Here is a 23,349-nt window from a genome sequence, read left to right as displayed (position 1 = left end):
CATGTAAACCAACCGAAGAACAACTAGAGCTCTTGAATACTTCCCTTGATCATACTTCTCCTCAAGATGCATATCCACTAAACATGATGAAAATTTACCCTTAGAAAATTTGATGTTAGGTAGAACTTTGACCATGTTTTTGGAGCAGAGTTGTTGAAGATAGCGGAAGGCAAGATGACCATACCACTCATGCCATAACTTGGTTTTTGAATTAGATTGAGTCAACAAGGCTTATGAAGGAGACTTAGGCACAAAGTGGGAGAAGGAATAAAGCCTCTTGTCATGATTGACTTTCCCCACTACAACCAAAGAATCATCTGTAAGACTGTGCACCATTACTGAATTTGGAAGGAACTCAACTTTGTTGCCATCTCCAAGGTGAGTGATTTGATAAATTGAGAGGAGATTAGAGCTAACATTTGGAACATAGAGAATGTCTTTGAATTCCCCATTTTCCATCTCTACATGTCCTTTCCCTTCAACTTCCATTTTAGTATCATCTCCCACAAAGATATGTAGTGTCTATGACTACTTCAATGAAGAAAAGTCTCCCTTTGAAGAACCCATATGATAGGAGGCACCTGAGTCAAGAATCCATTCCGATGAAGAACTTGTGTTTTCCATAAGTGCTTTCCCTTTTCCCTTTCAAGTGAGTGGAGTTGAATCCTTGGAAGTACCTAGCACTTGAATTTTGTTCTTCCTAAGTAGGTTTTCCAACTCATCAATTATCTTAATCTTGCAATGATGCTCATCATGATTTTTCTTTTTTTGCAATATGCACAAAAAAGTTTTTCCTTATTTTCATTACTTCCCTTCTTTTTAGAAGAAGAATTGCCTTGTTGTGAGGAGGATTGTTGTGTCTCAATTTGTGATTTTTGCTTCCACTACTTTTTCTTGCTATTGTTAGAACTTCTTCCTCCTTGACTTGAGTGGTTCTCGTCACTAGACACCAATTCTTTGGTCTTTGATGACATGAGAAGTCCCATATCTATCAAGTGAGATTGTTCAAAAATCAACATTTCTACAAATGCATTAAATGTAGGCTTTTGGAAAGCACTTCCCATGGTCAATCTATGAGTGCTATAACTCGAAATAAAGGAAGCATACTCTGAAGGTAGCCTCTTCAGGATATGATGAATCAACTTATCATCCTTCATGGGATTACCACAATCTTTAAGTAGTGCTCTAAACTCATTGGCTTTGTTGATATAATCTTGAATTGTGTCAAAATTCATAGGATCTAATAGAAGTAGGTCATCCTCAATCCGGTATCCCTTTTCCTCATCCACCTTATCATACAATACTTCAAGTTTGTCCCAAGTAGGTTTGGCTTCCTTAAAACTAGAAATGTGGAAGAAAAGATCTCTATGTACACAAGTCCTGATAATTCCTAAAGCTTGTTGGTCTTTAGTTCTCCAATCATCAAGTATTATGGCATCAGTGGATTTTGCAATTGAACCATCAACATAAATACTTAGACCTTTTTCCATTAATCTACCCTATGCAATATCTTTCCATGTAAAAATAATTGCATGAAGTTAGAAGTGGACATTTAGTTAAACCCATGATGCAAAAAAGTAAAAGAGCACAAAAGAGAGGCACAAGAACACAATACACACTCCCCCTTTTCACTCAATCAAATGACCCCCCCAAAAAAGATGCTTTTGGCACTTTATATGTAGTGCATGTACAATAGGCCACTTGTCAAAATGTACAAAGTGGACTTCTGATTTTGCTATTTACAACTGCCTTTTGAGGCCCAAATTTTTCACTAAGCAATGTAGCTTAGATGTACCACAATTCTAAAAAGTAATCAGAGTAATACAATGTAGAAAAGGCCCTAATGTTGAAAGTGATATTTATGTCCACACAACCCTAGAATCTATTTGCAGATCTGGAAAGTAGACAAAAACTAATGCACTTTCAAAAAATGGAACCTAAAAATGTGTCCATATGAGCCTATATGAAGCATTTCAAGTTGTAAAATGTAGGATTAATCAAGTAGAGTCACCAAAAAATGTAATTTATGACAAATCCTTACACCAAAACCAAAAAAGAACCACACCACTAAAATCTTCAAGAAATTTTACCCAAAATCAAAAAAATTGCACCTAATTTGGAGTCTTAATGACTAAGTTATGGCCTCACAAAGTCAAACTATCAAATCAAAACTACATCTGGAGAGGGGTCTAGGCAAAAAAATATGAGCTTAAATTTGATGGTCAAATGACCATCATAGTAGTTTTAAAATGCCTAGGAATGACAGTTAAACAGCTATCAAATTTAATCACATGAAATGATGATGTTAGCAAAAAATTAGCCCCGCTTGCTGACATGGCAGGCTGACTGGACCGTACAGATTGTATAGAAATGACACATGGAGGTTTGTACCATATGGTCACTGATGACTAGGAAATTCATGTCTTTCTACATGGCTGGGAGTATGAGTTGACAGATGAGCTAGTAGACGTAAATGTGCTACTATACGATAGGGTGACTAGGTAGGTATGTGTCTGCAGGCTGCTGGCATGTATAGGGTGGACACATGGCAGTTGAGGTGGCTTTCCTAGCTAACTATGTGTCCATGTGGTAGGAGGTATAGCAGTCTAAATGGAGGGGTCTTTGTCCATGTTTATGGTGAGTTGGTAGATGTGGGGATCAAGCTATCTATTCGCGTGGATGCTATAGCTTGTCCACATGTAGGCTGGGCAGAGGCATCACGTGGTGGTCAGTGCAGTTGGGTGGCTAGGGAAATAGCAATGATTGCTGGAGAGAATTAATGGCAGTTGGTAATTTGGAAACAAGTAGAGGTTACAAAGTTGTGTGGCAACTTTGAGAAGCGTCATGAAAAGAATGTCACTGGAAAACTACAATCGAACCAATGCTAGAGACAATGATTCCTGTAGCACTGAGAGCTAAGGAAAAACAACAGCTAGAGAGTGTTAAAAATATTTGCTGGAAGTTGAGTTTAATCCCACATTGAGTGGGTAAAATTTGTGTGCAATGTATAAAAGACCTTCGCCACAGAGTTTTAAACAAACTCAAAGAGGTCATTGGAATGGTGAGTTGTTGTGGTGACGCTAGTTGTTGGAATCCAGTGGAATGTTGCCAACTGGGTTTATATGTGCCCAAATTTGTATGAAGATCTACCTAATTAGAATTTACTTTGCGGTATGCAAAATATTCTATACAAGGTGCAGGACCGAGGTGCAACTGCCTAGTGCATATACCAAAAAAAATTTCTCTCCTAGCCCAATTGGGCCAAATTTTTTTTTGAAAATATACAGAAATATTGTGATGAAAACACAGAGAAATTAAATAATAGATCTGAATAAAAAATTGTAGATCTAAAAAAGGATCGTACCTGAACTTGCAAATTAGGCCTTTGAGTGCTGATTTGCAAAAAAAAGTTGCCTAAAAATTGACTTTGGCCTAGGGTAGGCAAATTTATAGCCAATTTTCATCGAATTGATGTTCTGGACACAATGGCGAGGTCCATTCTAGATCTTGACACTACTAATTTATGTGGTACTCTGGATCTAGGTCGAGGTGTTGAAGCAACAATGCTCTCAAATGGCTATGTGAAGAGAGATTCTCCAAGCTCTAATACCATGTAAGAATTTTCCTTAGGGAAAAATTCACCCAAGATCAAAGAACTCAAGCACAAGCACAACAGTAGAAAAAAAAGAGTATGATCAAAATATCGATATGTATTTGATTCAGTGTATAAAAGTACACTAGGAGTGCCTGTATATAAAGGCCTCTGGAATGCTTCTAGAATGCATAGGAACCAGCAACATGATAAGTCATACAACTAGGTACATGTCCACCAAGTGTGGGTTATCCTCCATTAAGCATTGGAATAAGTGTGATGATGAGAGAATAAGCCTACAAAGGTGTAGCATGCAAAATAATGTTGTAGACACCATGTGCTAAAATAAGAGTGTGAATAACTATGTTGTCTACATGTTAACTTATTTAATGATGCAAACTCCAGTGCTATAGACACCATGTGTTGAATTAGAGTTGCTTACTTCTATGTTGTCAACATTACAACTCATAAAAGTATGCAAACTCCTAAGTGTCTCACCAAATAAATAATAAAATAATTCATTAACCTAAGTAAACTTAAGTAAGTGTAAATAGTAAATACATATTTACACCAACAATTAGCATATTGTACTTGTGAATTCTGTAATTCTGCATTTGTAGCACAAATAAGAAGTCCATATTTTATTCTCGCATTTGATGTTGTTTCTTTGTTTTTTGTTATGGTTTATGGTATTAAGGGGAGCATCCATCATCACAACCTATGCATTTTATTGCAGCCATGATGGAGGAGATTGATGATGAGGATGATCTCTTGGATTATTTTGATGTGATTTTCTCTTCCATAGATATTGAGTTATCATATCCTATATATGAAGAGCATGTTCTTCATCAATAACAAGAGGAGAGTCACACCATACCAGTAGCTCCCAAGGAAGTGTTTCATGAGTAGCATGAAGAAGACATGGAGATTATTTCTTCACAAGAGGAGGAGCCACTTCCAAACCAGTTGGATGATGCCAGTACAAAGTACAACATAGTCAGCGTTGAGTGCCCAGATCTGAAGCCATCAAGAGGACGCCCAATAAGGTATCTAGCTCTACAACAAACTAGAAAGTTTCACCCAATCATGCTTACACTTAAGCATGAGGAAGAAGAAGATCACAAAGATGAGCAAGTATGTTTTTTCTCCACAAGGTAATTCCCTAGTGCTAGAGAGCTTCATTATTTTCAGCATTGGAAGGAGGTGTTCCATGTAGTAGCATGTTTATTATGCTTCCTAATATTTTCAATTGCCCACATGCATGGAAAGAGAAATCAACTAGTAAGGAAGGGCATCTACTTCAACAAGCCAATTAATGGCTTTGTTTGATATTTTTGCATTGTAAATACTTGTACATAGTAGAGTAGGTGTTTTCATCTTTCCAAGAAGTGCACAAGCACATTTTCTCCCTTTTCTAGAGTTTTCCTAAGTTCCCTAGAGTTTTTGTTTTTTTTTTTTTTGTTGGAAATTTTTGTGAAGTTGTAGGTGGGATAATGCATCATTTCTTTTGGTGACTCGATGTCGAATGGATTTCTTATGGCTTAGCAGGCAAGCATCGCCTCAGAGTTGCTAAGAATGTTGGCCAATTTTGCCCCCCATTTAGCCCATCACTGATAACTGATCAGAGAGATATTTAATGGGTTAGATTCTTTGATGTGGCTTAACACACTTTTTGGTTGGGTTAACATCTCGTGTTAACTTGGTCTCTTTGTGAGCCGAGTTGGCTTAGTTCCTTCATTGGCCGAGCTAGTTCAGTTTGTTCATTGACCGAGTTGGCTTGTTTTCCTTCATGTAATGAGTTGCGGATTAACACACATCTTTTGCTAGGGTTAACATTTTGCATTAACCATTTTTTTCCATTTTAGAGAATGACTTTTCTACTCTTTTTGAAATAGCAAAATTTGCTATTTTAGAAGGCTTACCTTTTTCCTTTCGCAAAATTGTGAAATCGATGCTACCTCTTCAACTATGCATTCAAGAACTGTGTTGACCAACATATTTATGCCACATGGCATATCTTCCTTGTGCTAGGCTGCAAATCTTTGGATATTTTCTGGATGCATCTAGGCCGTCCATTCTTTTGAAGAATATCTTGATCTACAGTTGGATTTTAATCACTTGTTGAAGAGATTTTTGCATCATCTAGGTCATCCATTTCAACATTAAAATCTAAATTGATGGCTCATCCTTTTCTGGGAAAATCAAATTTATTCATGGGTCAACTTTGTAATTTTCACAATAGGTTAACATTATTTGTTATCCCATCCCACATTTTTGACAATGGTGTAGATTTAGTTGTTGCAATCATGGCATGTTACAAGGATTATTATTTGATGGTGAATGACATTCTTTGGCCTTGTTTGCATGACATCTATGCAACTTCATGCCTCATTAATGATTGTAATGATCAAATCTTATTGGATTTGATTTCATACGGCTTGGTGCATTTTCGTTTCCCTTCTTGTCACTTCATTATAGCAAATTGTATTTCATGATCAAATTTACTTATGATATTCATTTATTGCTGCTCTCAGCAAGCTGATTCTACCTTGGTTAGGGTTCAAAACTTCAATTTTAGATCTAAGTTATGCTTGATCTATAAAGGCAAGTTATAAATACTTTTTCTAGGTTCTTCTCTATTCTTCTTCACCTACTATTAGTGAAATATTTATGTTCTTACCTATTATTTCCATTCTGCTATCTAGTGCATGTATTTTCCTTATAGTGATTGTTTCCTTTCTATTTTCTTAGATCTATGTGTTGTGTTAAGTCTATTAGCAGTTGTTGCATAGTGAAATTCCCTTCCTTTCAACACTTCAACCAGTTCCAAACCTACATGTGGTTTCTTAGAATGTAGGATAGAGTTAAGATTAGTGTATTTTGGTGTTTCATTGATGTGTAGTGCATCTACAAGCATATTTGTAACCATATTTCTATATTGGTGCACCACCTCCCTTTCCCTTTCTACATTTTCTTTCAATTCTCCTTCTCCTTTTTCTTTCCCAATGCTAGTTTAGGGGCATCTTGATAGTAAGGAAGTTGGCCTTCACCGAAGATTCCACCTCAAAGTACAAGTCCCACAGTTAGAGGTTATTTCCATGTAACATAAGCTCACCTAAGAAGTAGTTCCTTAGGTAAGGGTGTAGACTTTTGTGTCAACATTAACCATAAAGATATATATTTTTGCATCTTTTGTTTTATGAGGAATATAATTTATTAATGCAACTATATAAATTAATATTTTAAACAAGTTTTTGAAAAGCAAATAAAAAGGATAGAGCAACAAGAGATTAAAGCAAATTGTTGAAAGGGAAATTCCTAATGGACATAAGCCAAAGTAACAACACATCTACAAATTAAATTATCAAAAGGATCTTGGTAGGAAACCAATGAAATTAGGAGGAATGCTTCCTCAACTCCACTAATGCAATGGTCAATGGGAACTTTAATAATCTAACCAAAAGATGTTTCATGTTTAATCAAATGGTGAGGCCATGTAAAGTGTGCTTACGCGAGACAAAATACTATGCAAGAACAAAGATGATCCTTTCTCCAATTCGTCACAACAATGAAATTTTTTAACACAAGGCAAACACCAAAACTAAAAGATTTCACAATCATGATAAAACAATAAAATCATTGGCTCCATTATTATTCATGAACATGCATTCACAAAAATATCACACTCTAGCAAGAATAACTACACTCAAAATGAAAGCACAAATAACATATATTTTTCCATCAAAATAATGACCTAAAGTACACATGGCATCCATGTATTTAAAAGAAATCCTCTCCTCCTTTCGTGTTAGGAGTGAGAGATGTTCTAATGCAAAATCATGCTAAAAAACTAATAAAATAAAGCTAATTACATACAAACTGACTCAATCGAAATGGTGCTAAGTAGGTCTCCATCCTTGTTCATATCAATTAATGGGTACATGAGCCTTTACATGACTAAAAATAATAAAATAAGAAGGATATAAGAATATAGAACCCATGAGATGATCTGGGAGTCACTGAGAGCTCTAGAAATGGAAATTAGACCTTCTCTAGGTGTCTTTGGGCGTTGAACTATCATCAAAATGTGTTTTTGATGCATTAAATACTCTAAAATAGCAACTGGTAGTTAATTTTTGGCACACTACTTCTTCAAAACTATCAGCACGCCTATTAGAAATATACACCTTGGAAAAAGTGCACCTACATACCTTCGCACCTACACACCTTCGAGGAAGTGGTCAAGGTGCTCAATTCACCAAAAAATCAAAGTTCTCTATTTTGAAAATGATTTCTAGGTTTTTCTAAAATGGGGTTTTAGATCACTCTTGTGTAATTATTTTGATCTTTTTGATGATTTAGGTCCATTTGCACACCTTTGCACTTTTCTCTTCAAAACTTTGTAAAATTGCATACTTTCGCACCTTAGCATCTTTGGGACTTTGGGCATCTTCAAGACTTTAGAATTGCACACCACTACACCTTCTAGAGACAATTCCTTCACCTAATCATCAAATTAAGCACCTATGCACCTATGTACCTTCAGGGAACGACACAAGGTACTCAATTCACCAAAAAATTGAAGTTCTTAGTTTTTAAAATGGTTTCTGGGTTTTTCTCAGATGGGGTCTCAGAGCACTCTAGTGTACTAATTTTGATCTTTTTGATGATTTAGGATCACTTTATATCCCAACATTTCATATACTTGAACTCTTGCTTCTTCTATCTAAAATCCCTAGTCACCTATTTTGAAAATGCACATGCAATACCATGACAATTTTGTGTGCTATCGATGAGGAGGATGCCATGATGACCTACACAAAAGATAAACATCAATATACTAGTGGTAGGGGTTAAAAATGATGCTAATTGACCAGACTCCTAAACCTGAACTACACATTTCCACCCCCTGAGGCACCTTGGAAGATACCCTATTGTAATGAGCGAGATTTTGTGAACCAAGAAAAAGGAGGTTCCTATTTTCGAAGTTGAAAGTGGGGTGTGTGTTGTGGAACCACAATAAATAGCCCCAAAAAATGGAATAAATAGCAAAGGCATTTCTCTATCAACAAGCAATTTTTGACCCCGTATCAACTTTGCAACTTGATTTCAGATGTCACTAGTGGCTTTTGAGAACTTCAAAAAAGAAACTCAAACTTTTCAATTTTTATGTTGAATGTTTATTCAATGTCTTAATTCCCTTCATGCTCCTAAGTGCTAATCAACACAAGTGTGCAGCAACATAGAAATAATCACCTAATGACCAATGAGAGTTTGAGAAATCCCCATCAACAAATTTCCAATCACTATATGACCAGTCACCAAATGTTAGAAACCATTTAGAGGGCTCTCAATGATTCATTAATTACTTGTATTTTGTATTTCTGGTGATCCTTTTGTCAACTTTATAGATCTCATGTTTCCATTTGATTCTTCCTTGAAACTTTTGTTCATTTGAAGTGAGCCAATGATTATATTGTGTTATCTCCCATTGATCAACTTATTTTGGTTCGTACCAAGTTCTGGAATTCTTTGATGAGACCTTTTTTTTAGAGAATGATTAGTCTATGTTTTTAAGGTGGTGGTGTTCCTTTCTTATGGACATTTTCCAATTTGATGAGTCATGTGTTCCTCTTTTAATGAACTTTAGGAAACTCACATACCAAAAAGTAATTTTGATAAGCCCTTAGGAAAATCCTCTGTTCAAACATGAAATTTTTGGACTATCCCTTAGCCACTATCCACCTGGGTTGAAAGAAACCTAGATGAATAATTCATTAAATTTGTAAAGTGTTAAGAGTAATCAATCTAGAATTTGATTTTAAGGTTGAAAATCCATTTACCCATGAGCAACATCTATATTTAGTCCATACAAGAAACAAAGTTATCTAAATACTTTGACAGAGAAATACCTCTTCTAGAAATCAAGACCAATTGGGATGGACCATATGTTGGGAACAACCTTGAAAAAACACAGTGACTCCTTGACTCAAAGATTAAGAAAGAAAAAAAGAAAAAATATGAAAAAAACCCAAACAAAATAGATTCAACACAAAGAAAAATAACACCTAACTGGAAAGACTTTTAAAAAATTAAAGAAAACAAAATTGAAAACATATATACAAAAAACCATGAATAATAAGAATGTGGGGTGGTTGTCAATAGATTTATCATTATGTGTAATATTAATAACCCAACCCATATAGCTCTGAAAAATGTTGACTTGTCGTTGTACTTAGAAAAATAAAATTTGGGCAATCTTGGTTCAAATTTTGGGTACAAATCACACAAAATTAGAAGTTGTAGTAACTCTCCATGGTTACCTTTAACATCATATTCAAATTTAAAATCATCAAACTGAGAGGGATAATGGAAAGATATCACTTGATCTAGTGAGTCCCCCACTGTAGGGGTACACTTACAGATCATAATTTCTCCTTCTGGTGGTCTTATCTCATGGTACACAACTCCACACGCACATGGAAACACTAGCATCGATGATGTAATAAAACTATCAAAACAAGACCCAGAAGATAGAACATTACTTTTATGGCCCTTATTATCACCATCATTAGCCTTAAACTATGAATTGTCACCTTTAGGATCCTTAGGACTATCAAATTCAATCATTAGCCTTCCTCTTGAATTATAGAGTTCATTAATATCATTAATCAATGTGTTTTATCCCTCATATCCCAAAGAAGCATGTTCAAGTTCATACTTACCCTCCATTGTGATCTCCCAAGCTAACAAGAAATCAGGAGAACTTACTTCTAAATGGAACCTAGATGGATGGATTCTACATGACTCGATTGTTGCATGGTCTGATATATGTGTAGAATATCCACAAAATAACATTTTCTTAGTCATGCTTAAGACCAAATTAAGCATTCTATACATATCCTTTGATGACATATCTTATTTTGAGGGAGGTATCTTATCATTATCCAATGGGGGATCAATATCATAGTAGGAAGAATTTGTATCTTCTTCTTGATGACTTCTTGATTCAAAAATCTCACCAACCTTAGAATCTTTTGCATTTCCATCATTTTTTGCAACTTTGAGAATTTTTGCAACTCCATGGAGTTTTGAAACTTCAAAAAAAAAATTCCTCAAAATTTCTTGGGATATCCACACTTATTGCAACATTAGAAAAAAAAAACATTACTTCCAACGATTTCAATAGGTTAATCTATCTACACTAACACATTAGATACTACATCTTGGAAACTAGCACATTCCAACTCTGAATGAATCCTCTATTGGAGGTGACAATAGTTAGGAAGAAAAAGGATGTTTGGATTTAGACCTTCTCCAAGATACTTCAAATTTCTTGTTATATTATCCATAAAACCTTTCAAAACCTCATCCTTTACATGTAAATCCTTGTGAGCTGTTAGGGTAAATGTTGGTTGGAGCCTCATAATGCATTAGAGTGTTATAGATCTACATGTCTAGAGGAGTGGGTTGTAACCATAGAGAAACATCATCCATTAGAGACTCTTCTCTACTCTTTAGAATTTGTGTGTTCATATTATTGTTTCAATAAACGTGTATCCTAGAGTGTTCATGCTCTTTCTCTTCATTAAATGGGAACACAAACTCCTCTTGGTCATCTTCATCATTTTGTCCTCCTACAAATTTATCATATGAATCAAACACCATTGCACTAAACTACAAAGGTTGTTACTCCATGATTTGGGGAGACTAGTCTAAAACATCATTATACCCATAGCTATTTTTATTTTGACTCATACCTATAATGCCATTATTTCTCATTGTTGACGTTATCATAGGGGCCAGCATTTTTTCTCTAATTTTGAATAATTGTTTTAGGCAGCAAGTTGTCTTGGATGATTGTCTTGGTTCCTTGAGGAATTTAACTTTCATCTGATGATTTTAGTGGATAAAAGAGACATCGTCTTCTTCATGCCCTTAAACTCACTAGCCATATTGTTCTCGAGTTTAGCAAGTGGATAAGTCTTCTGCTCAAACAATACAGTCTTTTGGGGCTCATACCTTGAATATGTAATTGTTGGTATTGGAGTAGTAGTAACCTGTTGCAATAAAGGTACTACATTTAATAGGGGCATTTGATTGTGCATAGTAGATGCTCCTACTAGAAATGGTGGTATGGCTACTATATTATTCAAAGTGAAGGAAGACACAAATTTCCCTCCACCATGGGTATCTACCTACTTCATGAATGTAACAACCTCTTTGAAGACCTTTTCAATGGTATCAATGTCTCTAGGTGGGAGCCTTCTTAGAAAAATAGAAGCTAATGAATCCACTATTACCAAATAGATCTGGATGACAACCTCTTGTGGTATAGTGTAAGGAAACTCCATTATTTGATACATCCTATAGAATTGATGATTAACTTTGAAATAGTCTTATGGGGATCCCTCTTAATTGAGATCAACTAATGATGTAGGATAGTTGGATCAATATAGACATTGAATTGTGCTAGAAACTTTCTATCAAATGAGTTCCAATCCCTTATTAATGTCAGTGACAAATTGAGGTACCGATTAAATGTCACTTCCCCCAAAGTGTAAGAGAAAAGACAACAAACCACATCCATATGTTGAATCTAGTTCTAATTATAGATTTACTTGAACATTTTAATATGATCTTCTATTATTCATTATTCTCCATAGATGAATTGTGGGAAATTCTTGGTATGCCTTTATCACTATGAGGCTTGCAAAAGTAACTAAGTTCAAGGAACTCGTGTCCATCGGGTGAATACCTTAAAGCTCACTTGAAAAAGTGTACCTCCAAAAAGTGCACCTTCAAAAAATGCACCTTCAAAAAATGTACCTTGTGAAAAGCACACCTACGCACCTGTGCACCTTCTGACTGTTATAAACTTGGAAAATTTTAAAACTTCCAAAAATTGCAGAAATTTCAAACAACAACTTGGGTTTTTTGGAAAAATGGTTTCAGGCCCTCCTTTTAGTGCCTTTTCTATTGAGCTGTCATTTTGCACGATGCTAAATGACAAAGATCCTTTCGAATCTCTCTCTTGAAAATTTGATCAATTGCCAACTTCAAGGTTCTAGATTGTTGTTTTCAACCTGATGGGTAACTCAATTGAAGATAAATGTTTATGTTTATGAGAAGGTCTTTGTTGGTTCTAACCTATTTGCACACTTGTTGCTGAAATGTAACCACCAAGATATATATTTTTCTATTTTCTATTTTATGATGAATGCAATTTATCAATGCAACTATATGAATTCCTATTTTAACCAACTATTTGAAAAGTACATAATAAGGATAGAGTAATAAGAGATTAAAGCAAATTACTAAAAGGGTAATTTCTAATGGGTATAAGCCAAAGTAACAACACGTCTATGAATTAGATTATCAAAAGGATCTTGGTAGGAAAAAAATGAAATTAGGAGAAATATTTCCTCAACTCCACTAATGCAATCACTGATGGAAATTTTAATAATAATCGAAAGATGTTTCATGCTTCATCAAATCGCAAGGCTAGGGAAAGTGCACTCGTGCGAGATAAAACACTATGCAAGAACAAAGATGATCCTTTCTCCAATTCATCACAACAAAAGCATCCGTTAACACAAGGCAAACACCAGAACTAAAAGATCACACAATCATGACAAAACAATAAAACCATTGGCTCCATTATTATTCATGAACATGCATTCACAAAAATTAAACACTCCCGAAAGAATAACTACACTCAAAATGAGAGCACCAATAGAATATATGATTGCATCAAAATAATGGCTTGGAGTACATATTTCATCCATGTATGTAAAAGAAATCCTCTCCTCCTTTTGTGTTAGGAGTGAGATCTCTTCTAATACAAACTTGTGCTAAAAAAATAATAAAATAAAGCTAATTATATACAAACTAACTCTCTAAATGCTAATTATATACAAACTAACTCTCTAAATGCTAATTATATACAAACTAACTCTCTAAATGGTGCTAAGTAAGTACCCACCCTTGTTTATATAAATTAATGGGTGTATGAGCCTTTACACGACTTAAAATAATAAAAGAACAAGGAGATAAGAAAATAGAAGCCATGAGATGATTTGCGAGTCACCAAAAGCTCTAAAAATTGAAGCTCAACCTTCTCTAGGTGTCTCTGGGTGTTGAATAGCCATCAGGATGTGTTTCCAATTCATGAAATGCTCTAAAATAGCAATTGATAGTTGACTATTGGTGCACTGCTTCTTCTTCAAAATTGTCAGTGCATCTCTCAGAAAAGTGCACCTACACACCTTCAAGGAAGTGCACAAGGTGCTCAATTCACCAAAAAATCAAAGTTCTTAGTTTTGAAAATGGTTTTTGAGTTTTTCTCAAATGAGATTTTAGGTCACTCTTATGTACTTATTTTGAACTTTTTGATGATTAGGTCCATTTGCGCACCTTGTGCACCTATGCACTTTTCTCTTCAAAACTTTGTAAAATTGTGCACTTGCTCACCTTAGCATCTTTGGGACTTTGGGCATCTTAGAGACTTTAGAATTGTGCACCTCTGTACATTCATACATGCACACCTGTGCACCTTTTTGAGTCCTTCAACTTATGCATATTTCAAAATTATAATGCGCACCTGCACAACTTTCACACATATGCACTTTTTGAAGGCAGTTCCTTCACCTAATCATCAAATTGTGCACCTTTGCATCTATGCACCTTTAAGGAAGTGTGTAAGGTGATTAATTCACCAAAAAATTGAAGTTCTTAGTTTTGGAAACTATTTCTAGGTTTCTCAGATGGGATTTGGGAGCACTCTAGTGTACTTATTTTGATCTTTTGATTTAGGCTCACTTTATAGCCCAACATTGTCATAGACTTGAACTCCTACCTTTTTTATCTGAAATCCCAAGGTGCCTATTTTGAAAATGCACATGGAATAACATGATTTTTTTTGTGCTATGGATGATGAGGATGTCATGATGACCTATACAAAAGATAAGCATCAATATACTAGTACTAGGGGTTATAAATGACACTAGCTGACTAGACTTATAAACCCAAACTACAAAGTTCCACTCCTTGTGGCAACTTGGAAGATACCATATTCTGACGAATGATCTTTTGTGAGCCAAGAAAATGGGGGTCCCCATTTCTGAAGTTAAAAATGGGGCATGTGTTGTGGAACCACAACAACAACCTCTATAAATTATAAAAGCTTTAAATTGGAAGTTTTTAATCCTTGTCAACTAGAACGTGCATAAAAATCAAAGAGGTCTAATTTGGCTCACTTACTACTAATAGACAATAACATAGAGCCTCAAATTTAGTCCTTAAGCATAAGCATTTTATAGTTGTATAGATCATAGCTTTATACCTCTAGCAGAGTTGACTTTATCAATTTAGGCAGGTACACTCCTAGTCCTTGCCATGCAATTCTACTAGTTAGATATGTTGTTACCAACATTCTAGCTTCAAAGGCTAGTCAAAGCTTCTAAACATCACCAATAAGCTTATTTAATCTTCAACAAGCTTCTTTTAACATCAAAAGAATGTTTGGATGAAATTATACTTGGTTCAAGCATATTTGTATATCTAATTATTAAGGACCATATCAGGATTTACTAGTATGGTTTTAAGATGCTAGGATTTATTACTGAAACTATGGTATCAAACTTAGGTTTTTCCATATTGGTATTAGTTATTATAACTTTAAGTTTAAATCTAAGTAGGTTATTCTCTATATTTTCCTATGAGTTAAATTCAAATCAAGGATATAGGAACTAGGCTAAAATAACTTAGAAGATCCATTGTAGTAAACATAAAATTCACTCTATCAGACTATTAAATTCAATCACTAATTTTCCTATTAAAAGTAACTTATCTAAGGACCGATGGCCCTTCTTTTGTCTCTTTCAATTAAGAATTTGCATCTTTGGAATATTAAAGAAATGCTCATCAAATGTCTTATGCTAATCAAAAAGTATATAAGATTCTTTGTAACATAAATTTTCAAGAATTTATCAAGCATTCCTCATTCTCACAATCCAACTGCATATTATTAAACATTCTCAAAAAAAAAAATGATTAAAATAAAATAAAACTATGTGGTAAAAGGGTAGTTGTTCCAAAACGAATATAAATAAGGTAGCTCCTCCAAAAAACAACAAAAAAATACAAACAAACTTAATATTACAAAACTTGAATTCAAGAAAAATTGTTCTGGTACAATGACATTTAGATTTCCAGTACTAACCATTAACAATGGATTTGAAGATTGTTTTGAAGCTGTAGGGATATCTATTATAAAAGATATTTGAAAATGTAAAACTAAGAAGACTTCTTATCAAGAATGTGCAAATGAAGCACTGACTCAACAAAAGATTTCGAACATTGTGAGAATTTTGACAAAACTGATGTAATCAAATGTATTCAAGGTTTCCTTGCAAAACCTTTATGGGTAAATTTAAAATGTATAATCAAGGGATTTGTAAATAGAATGAATGCCTTCTAAAAGACCCCAAATATTAAGAGGTGATTGTCCATTCTAGAACAAGACTTTAGTCTCGCTATACCGAGGGTCTTCTTCCCTATTCTTTTTCCCCCAATGCCTCCACTTTGAACGGGGCAAAAATAAATATAAAATGAATTTGAAATATAATATATGAGGCATTTGCATTTTACCAATTTAAAATATATATATATCATTGCATCATTACCAAACCATCACATATATCAACAATCACATGTTCTACACACTACACTACATTAAATTATGAGGCATGTTTTCAATTTAAAATTGACTCTCATAAGAAAAGATGTTAAGTTCCTTCTGTTATAAAATAGTTCACGCTACAATTTGTAGCAAAAGATAAGTCACCTAATCTTGTCATACTAAAAATCATAATACAATTTTTATTTTTAATTCTTAGTCTCAATACTCAATCATAACAAAGAATAGCAAAAATATTATTATTGCAATGAAGCTAGTATAAAGTAAATCTTATATAACCATTTATTATTCTATATTTTAAGGAATATCTCAAAGTAAAAAAATAACCTACCTACCTCTAAACATACTCATGACTCTTGCCTTTTCATTCCTGAAGTAAGAATAAGGATAATACCCCATAGACATGTTCTCCATCTTAACTGCTGATAGTTAAATTAAAGGATGGGCTACCATCTTGCCAGAGCGACTTTTGAAATCCAGAATGATTCTACCGTCATCTAATATCTTCCAAATTGAAACTTACTGGATAGCGAAAATTAATGGTTGTTGGAATTTAATAATAAAAAGAAAAACTTAAAATCCCTTTCCTCAGAGATGGAATGGACATAAATATCGCTTTCTGTTACCCCACTACCACCTGCCGCTTACCTCAACATATGTTTGGAAAAAGACCCAACAAGGGCTCATTCTCGGATGTGAAAAGACCCAAAAAGGGCTAATTCTCGGCTATGGAACTCATTTCCTTTTGATTCTCCTGATATTACCCTCCTCTGAACATTAACTAGCCAGAAAGGGCTAATTCTCAGATATGGAACCCATTTCCTTCTGTGATAATCTTGTCATTACCCTACTTTGAGCATAGTTACCGTAATTTCAGCATATATTATCCAGAAAGAGCAATTATCAGCTATGGAACCCATTTCCTTCCGTGATTCTCCTGACTTCACTGACATTGCTGAAGATGGGTCTACAGATCTCAGGGGCAGGCCTGTCAGCAGACTTCTTACGGGAGGATGGTCAGCTTCTCTTCTCATTATTGGTGTTGAAATGACAGAGAGACTCGCCTACTTTGGTGTTTCTGCCAACTTAGTTATGTATCTCACCAATATCATGCAACAGAGCACTGCTTCTGCTGCAAAGAATGTCAATGTCTGGTATGGTGTTGCATCTATGCTTCCCCTTCTTGGAGCCTTTCTTGCAGATTCCTATTTGGGGAGATACTGGACCATTCTTTTCTCCTCACTCATCTATCTGCTGGTCAGTACTTTTTAAACCAGTATCCTCCTTTTAAGTATATTGTGCTTAAACTTTCTGGTGATCTATATAGAAAAGTGATAATTGGTATTAGTATCAAAGTTAAAATGGTCTTTAAGACCTTCTAACATTTTGGACATGATTTCATCTTACCGGTTAGATTTCTTCCCATCTATTAACCGTAAAAGCTTTGCATTCATTTATTTTCCTACTCTTATTAACTACCCTAGTCTGCTAATAACTCTTCGTTTCCTTTCTTTTATATCCTGCTTTCTGATGGTGAATTCTAAAGTTTGATCTGAAACGTGAAAAAAAATTCAGTCAAATACAAAAACAATTCATACTAATTTTATACTCACTAATATTTTTAAGATTAATGAAAACTCAAGTGCCTAGCGTTACACATATCTGAGAATTTTTCTACAGCTGAGCTTTGAATTTAACATGGGTTTTGATAAGTGACTAATTGAGTTAATGCCCTCTGTCTTACCACATCAAAATCATTTTGAATATATGCACACGGTGTATGTGTAGCATATCCAGAACAAGAACCTGTACTGCATATCATATCAAGGTTAGTGGTACCTTTCTGAAGACCTCATTATGGTCATCTGGTTAACGACCCATTTCCATAACTGCTCCACTCTATTTAAACAAATAGGAATTACAATCTTATTCAGCTCCACAAGGAATAAATAATTTGTAAAGTTTTATCTTGCTGAACGGTGTAATGTCTAATACTGATTAGATTGGACGGTAAAAATATTTCAATAAGTTTCTTGTGTTTGTGATTACAAACAATTCAGGGGAAAGAAGACCTAATGTTTGATTCATATTGTGCAGGGTTTGATCTGTTTAACACTTTCAGCTTCTCTGCCGTTTCTTAGGCCACCCCCATGTGAGCACACATCATATGCCTGCCCCAGACCTGCATCTTTTAAGGTGGTTTTCTTTTTCATATCACTGTACTTGGTTGCTCTGGGCCAAGGAGGTCACAGACCTTGTTTACAAGCGTTTGGGGCAGACCAATTTGATGAGACAGACCCAAAAGAGAGGAAGAGCAAGAGCTCCTTCTTCAATTGGTGGTATTTTGGTTTATGCAGTGGTTTATTTGTATTGGTTCCTGTGATCGTGTACATTCAAGAAAACGGTGAGTGGGGTTTGGGGTTTGCTCTCCCAGCTGCAGCCATGGCTATTGCTCTTTCTCTTTTCCTCTTCGGAACAAAGAATTTCCGACATAAAATACCTTGTACCAGTCCAGTAACTCAGATTGTCCAAGTTTTTGTTGCAGCAATTTGCAAGTGGAATGTATCTGGTCATTCTCAAGAAGGCTACTTATATGGTATTCAAGGATTAAAGGATGAAAAGAGAAGACTTCTGCCCTCTAATCAATTCAGGCAAATCTCATTTATACCTGTTCTTGCAATTTGGAAGAGTTCATTCATAATTTCATAAGCAGTTATATTTCTGTTTAGTTTTAGGTTTGATCAACTCGGCTTCTTTTTAAAATGCATTTCACAAGCTTAGAAAACTGCCTCTAAGAACATTTGGTGGTGTTTTGTAGGTTTCTTGACAAAGCTACAATTGCAACAGATTGGGACCATGAGAACAAAACAAATATTGATTGGAGGGTATGTACAGCTGCACAAGTTGAAGAGGTCAAGCTTGTTCTAAGATTGACACCTATTTGGATGACTTGTTTGATATATGGTGTTATTTGTGCACAAACACCAACATTTTTTACAAAACAGGGGAGCACAATGGATAGAAGGATCATTGGAGACTTTAAAATACCCGCAGCAAACTTGCAGAGCTTGATCAGCCTGACCGTTCTAGTGCTTGTGCCTGTGTATGATCGAATCTTTGTCCCACTGGCCAGAAACATAAGTGGAAATGAACGTGGTATAACTCTTCTGCAGAGAATAGGGTTTGGTATGTTTATTTCTGTCATTTCTATGATTGTTGCAGCAATGACAGAAATGAAAAGGCTTCAAGCAGCAAGAGAATATGGATTGATAGACCTGCCCCAACTGACAATTCCATTAAGTATTTTGTGGCTGCTTCCTCAATACATCCTATTTGGCATTTCAGATGTGTTCACCTATTTAGGCTTGCAAGAGTTCTTTTATGATCAGATGCCTGACTCAATGAGAAGCCTGGGGGTGGCCCTCTATTTGAGCATTTTTGGAGTTGGTAGCTTCCTCAGCAGCATTCTTATTTCTATTATTGAGGAAATGAGTAGCAGAGTTATGGGACAAAACTGGTTTACAGACAACTTAAACAGAGCTCATTTGGACTACTTCTACTGGCTTCTGGCTGCACTCAATGCACTCTTCTTGTGTATCTATATCTCTTTTGCCAGGAGCTTCATTTACAAGCAAGACAAAAGAAATGTTTGGAAAGATGAAGAGATATCCTGATCATTAAACATCACTCACAGAGATATTCTATGACGGTCTCTTGAACTTTGTTAGATATTGGTATATAAGCTGCTGTTCCGAACTACATGTAAAGTACATAAAGACTCCATACTTGAGGAAATGAAGAAGAAACTCTACCTTCATTTCAAATCCTCAGTCTGTGAATTTTTGTATAGAACATAAGTTTTCTAGCCCTCATTCAGAACTACGTGTATAGAACATAAATACACCATGCTTCAAGAAATGAAGAAGAAACTCGACTTTCATTTCCAAACCTCATTTTGAAAACTTGTGTATTGTATGCAACAGCAAAAGAAAGCATAAAAGTTCAAACATGTATATTATCAGCTAGCTGCATAGAAGATGGATGAATCAATCAGGTCTGCAAATACCTGTCATTCCCCGACTTTGAATTAGTTGACAGTAAATTCAACTAATGTAGCACAAGATGATCAATTGCAATTATGATACAACTAGAATAAAACTAAGGACTTTTCGATGAAGGGTACCGAACACATTTCTCTATTCCCATCAAAGTGGGTGGGTCAGAATTTCTTAGGCATTGTTGGAAGGAAGATCAGGACAGGTGAATGCGTATCATGGATTGAGCTTTTTATGTTAAGAGCTTCTTAAGGTTAAGTAAAGATTTATATATGAGAAATTATAGCAATTATATGAAAATGGAAAAAAAAATATTGTCAAAGGGCCCTTGGTCTATTGGTGAAGTTGAAAGGCTCACAAGGAGCCCACCGGGATCAAGTCTTGCTGAGTGCAAGGTCCTGACATGTAAAAGGGATAAGGCCGGGATCATGCTCCGAGCGGGCGAATTTGACGGAATGGATAACCCTCAGTGGTTCGTTCTTAACCAAAGAGGCTAGGCAAAAAAGTTGACCTTTATCAAAAAAAATGGAAAATAGAAGTTGAAGTATAAATTTGAAATAGAAAGTCTTTAGTTTCATTTATCAATACAAGTTTGTAATTATAGAGATGAAATGTTTATTTGTCTAAGATTTTTATTTTATTTTATGTTAGTTGTCACATTTTAAAAAAAAATTCTTAGAATTATAAGTTAAATCATACATAATAAAATAATTATAATAAATTTTTAGAGTTAAAAAAGTGAGATTAAGAGAATCTTTCTAGCTTTTCTTGATACTAATTATTGATAAGATGTATTGGGTGAACTTAAGTATGTGTCGTCATAAAATGGATGAATGAGAAAATTGAAGAACACCTATATTTGTATAATTTTAATTTGTCTATAATAATATTAACCTTAAAGTTCATCATATTTTACAATAAATTGTCAAAATGCTTATAAAACATTACATTTGTAGACTTATCAAGTTAACATATCCAAAACTAACTATTTTAATTTAACAATATTAAAAAGAAATTATAGACCACAAAACACTTGGTTAATATTTGAATACCCTCCTCCTCCCTTGAGATTTATAGTACATAACAGAATAAGCTAATTAAAAATACAAATACACATTCTATCAAAACTTCTCCTTAAATATAATTATAATCCAAGCAAAACTCTTTCAAGTTGTCTCATAAATCCTTTTAAAGAGTGGGCAAGCTAAATTCTCAAGTTTCTAGATTACTACCTCTCCAAATGCTTAAATCATAGATTTCTCAAATTGTTCAATAATAATACATATTAAGCTACACCTACAATGCCTCCTTCAAAAAATATATAATTCTAAGATCCACAAACTACCTTACTATTTAGACAAATATTTACATTGAAGTTACCCTATAGATCCCTTCATATAATCAAAAGAAAACTTAAAAATAAATGAATTCTTTAATAATATATAAAAATATATTTGTCATACAAAACTCTCAATAAAAAGATAGTTAGAAACGATGAAAATCATCCACCCTCTAATTTGTCGATTTCATACATAATCTAGATTATGGCAAACAAATTTAGAATCAATTATATAATCACTAGTTCCAATACAAACATGATGTGATATAATATATAATATCATTTCAAGATGTCATATTCAACTGATAATGCACTCATTTACACAGTACCACCAAAACAAAAAATCTCTCACGCACAAAATAACAAAAATCTTTATTTTTTTGTTATCTGTTCCTTACCTTTCCTAATTCAATGTATTGATAGACATAAATGTTTCAATTATTCCAATGCCCTTATTCTCTTTTAATTATGTCTCTATTCTTCCTCACAAACTCCTTGAAACTTCTTCGTATTAATCATTTCTCTTAATCCATACATGCACTTATAAAAGTCACCCAAAAAAAATGAACCTAGATATTCTCTCTTGGAAAGTGACCATAGTAATGATTAGACAAAGGAATTATTGCACAACAATTTTTTTCCATCACATGTTAAGAATGGGCAGCATATACCACACATAATTTTTTAATGTTTTTATTTCTAGATTGCCAAACATAACCATTAAATGTTGTTTCCTTTTAGCAAGCATTTTTACTTTGTTTCTTTACTTGTGTTCTACAATTTGTAGGAAGCTTTTGATAGAGAATATTCAAAAGGTTAGTCTTTTTATACAATTTGCATTTTAGCATTTGATTTTCATGATATGCATAGTTTGTAGTTGAAAACAACAAAAAACTTAGAAAAAAATAACTACATTTTTGTGAATCTAGGGGAAAAAAAGTTTGACTTTGTTTTGTCTTTAGTGCATTTTGAATGGAGATTAGGCTGTCCCAAAAGTAATTACACTTAAAGACTCTATAAATAAAGTAAGTTTAAGTCTCACCTCGAATAAAAACTTGAGCACTAAGAAGGAACATTAAGCAGTAATAGGTACTTTCATGAATAGAAAAAATCAAAATGAGATTATTACAAATAGTTTTTAAAAATCTCGTTTCTCAAGGTAAAAGGATAAAATTTTGTAAACGTATATTTTGGAACTATTTGCCATTGGTAGGATATCTATATCCATCTAATAAGCAACCTACCAACTATATTTTGTACATATAAGTATTTAATCTATTTGTAAGTCTTTTTATTTCATGTTTTCGCAAAAGTTTTTATTTTATAATAAAGATATATTATTAAATAAATTATAAATATGCTTAATATGTATTTATGTTTTTTTATGAGAGTTATATCAAATTAAATACAATAATGCCACTATAATCATATTATATCAATTTGCTTTTAAATTAGTAAGTCATTGCAAGATTATTGATTTTGGGATCTCATCTAATTAAACTATTTAGATTCGATTCAAGTCCAATGATGAAGGTGTGAAACTGGACAAATAAGCTTTGAATATGGTTCAAACAAGATCCATCAAAGTAGATGAAGATAGAGCATAAAGATGGTGTTAGTGTTACTAATATGGATTATGTTGGGGACAAGCACTTGCTTTAAG

The 23,349-nt window shown here is 34.1% G+C and overlaps 1 protein-coding gene across 2 annotated transcripts; it reads left to right on the top strand.

Moving 5' to 3' along the window:
• Positions 1 to 16,977: 16,977 nt before the first annotated feature.
• Positions 16,978 to 20,937, top strand: LOC149565013 (protein NRT1/ PTR FAMILY 5.10-like). 2 transcript variants are annotated; one of them, XM_089818545.1, is made up of 4 exons: positions 17,067 to 17,549; positions 18,390 to 18,696; positions 18,838 to 18,943; positions 19,111 to 20,937. In XM_089818545.1, the coding sequence occupies exons 1-4, from the start codon at positions 17,202 to 17,204 to the stop codon at positions 19,964 to 19,966; spliced, it is 1,617 nt and encodes a 538-aa protein (XP_089674671.1). In that variant the 5' UTR covers positions 17,067 to 17,201; the 3' UTR covers positions 19,967 to 20,937. The 2 variants fall into 2 exon arrangements, with proteins under 2 accessions (XP_089674670.1, XP_089674671.1); XM_089818544.1 differs by having other exon boundaries at positions 16,978 to 17,549; positions 18,390 to 18,943.
• Positions 20,938 to 23,349: the final 2,412 nt, after the last annotated feature.

Source organism: Cupressus sempervirens, chromosome 3, assembly GCF_028749045.1.
Source record: "Cupressus sempervirens isolate cs-2001-9-10 chromosome 3, ASM2874904v1, whole genome shotgun sequence".
Classification (NCBI taxonomy): Eukaryota; Viridiplantae; Streptophyta; class Pinopsida; order Cupressales; family Cupressaceae; genus Cupressus; species Cupressus sempervirens.
Note: the sequence above shows the minus strand (reverse complement) of the source record. Positions and strands in the feature narration are given on the sequence as shown.

Coding starts and splice junctions, on each gene's coding strand:
- LOC149565013 (XM_089818544.1), top strand. CDS start 17,202: ATGGAACCCATTTCCTTCCGTGATTCTCCTGACTTCACTGACATTGCT. Junction 17,550..18,389: donor CCTCACTCATCTATCTGCTG/GTCAGTACTTTT, acceptor CATATTGTGCAG/GGTTTGATCTGTTTAACACT. Junction 18,944..19,110: donor CTGCCCTCTAATCAATTCAG/GCAAATCTCATT, acceptor GGTGTTTTGTAG/GTTTCTTGACAAAGCTACAA.